Consider the following 3709-nt stretch of genomic DNA (forward strand, 5'->3'; position numbering starts at 1 on the left):
ATTCTCCAGAGTTCCACCAATAGTATATACACCATATATCTGCTACTTTTTGAAATAAATCCTGAATGGTATTCATCGGACAAGCGGCCGTCCCCCAGGTCTCTAGGAACCCCGCAGATTGATTGTCTGGGAAGTCCGTCGCTGATATGAAATTGTCGGCCTCGTCCTAGCCGGAGTGGAGGGAAATCACTACACCACTCTCATTTGCTTGCTGCCTTCAAGGTTATCAAAGGAGGCTTCCCTTGTCTCGGAGCGGTGGAATTTATTATACGGATTTTTCTCTTCCTTTACTATCGTCACCTCATCTAACATCTGAACGTAGGCTGGAATCTGCTGTGCCTAGCCCCCTTCGCCGTTATATAGCAACGGCTAGAGAAGGACAACTCGTTTCTTTATTTCTGCAAATATTAGTTATATCGCCAGCAACGAAACAAGACAGGAAATGGCTTCAAAAAGCCCCCTCGCGCCAGCCAAAATCTCCCGTGCCACCATTTCATTTCTCCTATCTCTCTATCCCCACACCATCAGAGAATTCTACAGGGCTAAGCTGATAGCCAAGTCTACACCGAAAGCGGGCGCGAAAGATTCTTCGAAACGGTCTAGGACGAAAAAAAAACCCGAAGAAACTATAGAAATGGAAGTCGAAGCCTTTTTGGAATTAGATAAATTGCGCTATGAGATTATACCTGCTGCTCTGAAAAATAGAGCTGGAATTGGCTCTGCTACAGACACCAGTAAAAAGAACGAAGGAAAGGGGGAGGAAGAAGATGTGAAAAGACCAAGGAAAAAGATAAAGGTATCAAAGGATGATGATGGCTCACCCGCTCCGGGTCCCTTTCTAGAGAAGGATGAGATAGTCAATCTTATGGACTGGAAACTGTATGTGCCAATCCCAATCCCAACCCAACCAAGTCTGCTCCGTGATCGTTCCATCTGTCACACGCAATGTGCTCATGACATTTTCGCAGTAAGCATGGCTCCCACCGACCAGCCCTGATGGGTATGATACGATCAAATCCAGAATCCCTCGTGAAGTCCACTACCAGGATGGCCTTCTCGCAACTGCGGAGTGTCCTATCCAATACAGGCGACGAAAATTTCCCCGCCGCGCCACTCGAGACGCTAACAGGTCCCCTCAGGGGCGTGGGGCCGGCAACTGCATCCCTTTTCTTGTCTAGTGCACCCTGTCAAACGTCTTCAGATGATCCATCTAGCATGGATATAAATGCGGCCCCGTTTTTCAGTGACGAGCTTTTCAATTGGCTTTGCCTGGATAAATATGCGCATGACTTCCCCAACAGCAGCAACAGTGGGAGAGATGGTGGTGGTCCGAGACCCAAGGGGAAGTCACCAGCGATGACGGAGTCTAAAATCAAATATAACATGAAAGAATATCGAGAGTTGTGGGAAGCTGTGAGGAAGCTTAGGGAGAGGGTCAATCAGATTCATAACGAAAAGGGGGGCGTAGGAGACGGCCGTGGTAAATTGGGGAGCAAGAAGGAAAATATCTCCGTGCTGGATATTGAGAGAGTGGCGTTCGTTATTGGCCATCTTGACGTGTCGGGGTATGAGGAAGCGATGAAGGAAACAACTATAACGGCAACCTAGGGGATGGGAATGCCGATGATTTCGGTGCAGTACCCGTGCTTGCAACTGGTAATTTGAAAGCTATAAATGTAGGAAAGGGGAAAAAGGAGGAGAGGATGGGAGCTTTCATAGAAAGCTCAAGGAGAGTGATTGGAGGAAAGTCATTGCCTTACTATGTAACTTTCAATGAATACTTTGAGCAAAAAATTGAAATCAAGCCAACTGGCGAATTTGGTAATATGCCATAAACCCCGAAGACGGCCTATTGAACACACAAATTAACTATTCTTACAAGCCCCTTGAGTTTCCCCATCCTCGTTTCACCAAACACAGCGCACATCCATTCCTTGTGTCCTAGGAAATGTAAAAAGTAATCAATTCACGCCTGGTAGCTTCAATTCCTCTCCTCGATGAATTTTCAGCAATCCTCCCACGGGCTCAACTGAGAAAATCAGAAAAATCGACCTTGTAACGAAACGAGCGTCAGCTCCACCAAGGGAACGCAAAGGAATGCCAACTTCCCCAACTGAATTAATTAGTGACCATCCCCATTAATTTACTTGCAAACATTCTACAGGATCCCCCCTAACGCCCCAAGCTACAACAAACCTTTTGACTACCAAACCCACCCCCCCCACACACGACTTTCACATCAAATACCCAATCCCCGCAAGCAACATCCAAACGAGTCCTCCCATTCCCATCTCACCACCAACAACAACCATCCCTGCAGCCGCATTGCCTGTGGCCGAAGCTGAACTGCTTGCTCCCGTGCCGGTAGCAGTGCTCTCCCCCGAAGTTTGGGAGGCGGCACCTGTATTTTCCGTCGCAGTGGGTTTTAGGGTCGATACAGGAGTGGTTGTTCGGAGAGTATCCGCAGCGTTGCAGTTCGCGACTTTTGCGGAATCTACGCCGAACCGGCCTGGGTCCCGGGGACAATTGTTGTAGCAGCTACATTCGTGTTTCGGACGAGTTAGTAATTGAGCGTTGAACATTATCATTTTTTTTTTTTTTTTTTTTTTTTTTTTTAAAAAAAAAAAAATCTTTCTCTGTGATTGCTATTCTTTGGAAGGAACTGTGATAGAAAGGGGAACTTGACGGGGCTAGGGCTTGCGATGAGTAGTGAATATATCGTACGTTAGGATAGCGGTATATTTGTCACAGAGGCAGATCCAATCTTGCACGGCGCAGGTCGAAAGAAGGAGATTGGTGGATTTCAGGCAAGCATCGAGAATACTGAGTGTTCGGGATTTTGGTTAGTAACGGAATTCTGTATATATTTCAACCTTCACAATTGATCTCCGTCTCTAGTTTTTGTAGTTTTTTCATCATAGTTTTGGTCTTTCCCTGGCCACGCGCAAGTCTTATCAACAAAAGAAATCACGTACTTCTGGGCCTGGCATTTTGAGGAGCTGCCACTGTCGGCGGCAGCGACATTTATATTCGCCACGCCAATGCAAAGGAAAGTAAGAAAGGCCGATAGAGAAATAAATGAACGCATATTTGGCAATGAAAGTGGACGATATATATGAACGGATAGAATGGAAAAATTAACGAATGTAGGTGTTTTCTCCTTTTTTGATTTCAATTTCTAGCTCAATGCTTATTGTTTGCGGTTCACACAAGAGAATTTGTGTGAGAGATTTAGCATATGAAAGCGGATTATTTGATTTGAATACACCTGAAAGCTGGTGAATATATGAATGAATGAAATGGGCGGATGATGATGGGGAAGAATGAGCGTGGGAGCACTGAGGAGATGAGAAACACCAGGTTCAGGAGAAGATGGAGCGTTGTTTCGCCCGCGTCATAGACATCGAAGGACAGAAAAGGGGTAATCCAGGTTGTGAAACATTTTTCTTGAGAAACACAGGCAATTAACGATAGCTCCTGCATGTGGAGCCAAATGTGTTACAGACTATTTGAAGCCGAGGCCGTATCTGGCTTGTGGCAACTGGTCGGTTCGTATGGCACTGACGCAGAGAGCCAGTAACAAAAGCACATATTGGCGACGTTGGTGGGAAGGGGAACGGAAAGCCGAACAGCATTATTTATTTAGACTGGGCTTCTCTGGGAGAATTCCTGGGGAAGTCGCAAGATTTCTGAAGAAGTGTGATAGCTG

At 46.2% G+C, this 3709-nt stretch overlaps 2 protein-coding genes across 2 annotated transcripts; one reads left to right on the forward strand and one right to left on the reverse strand.

The window, feature by feature from the left end:
- Positions 1 to 442: 442 nt before the first annotated feature.
- On the forward strand, positions 443 to 1608 carry HCAG_06157 (predicted protein; the record flags this gene model as incomplete). Its single annotated transcript, XM_001538502.1, has 2 exons — positions 443 to 879; positions 969 to 1608. 2 exons carry the CDS (start codon positions 443 to 445, stop codon positions 1606 to 1608), a joined length of 1077 nt encoding a protein of 358 aa, XP_001538552.1.
- A 353-nt stretch (positions 1609 to 1961) lies between these two features.
- HCAG_06158 (predicted protein) lies at positions 1962 to 3088 on the reverse strand (the record flags this gene model as incomplete). The annotated part of the gene is made up of 4 exons (XM_001538503.1): positions 1962 to 2029; positions 2297 to 2538; positions 2725 to 2823; positions 2976 to 3088. The coding sequence occupies 4 exons, from the start codon at positions 3086 to 3088 to the stop codon at positions 1962 to 1964; spliced, it is 522 nt and encodes a 173-aa protein (XP_001538553.1).
- Between the last annotated feature and the right edge of the window lie 621 nt (positions 3089 to 3709).

The sequence above is a fragment of the Histoplasma capsulatum genome, genomic scaffold (genome assembly GCF_000149585.1).
Source record: "Histoplasma capsulatum NAm1 scaffold_7 genomic scaffold, whole genome shotgun sequence".
Taxonomy (NCBI): Eukaryota; Fungi; Ascomycota; class Eurotiomycetes; order Onygenales; family Ajellomycetaceae; genus Histoplasma; species Histoplasma mississippiense.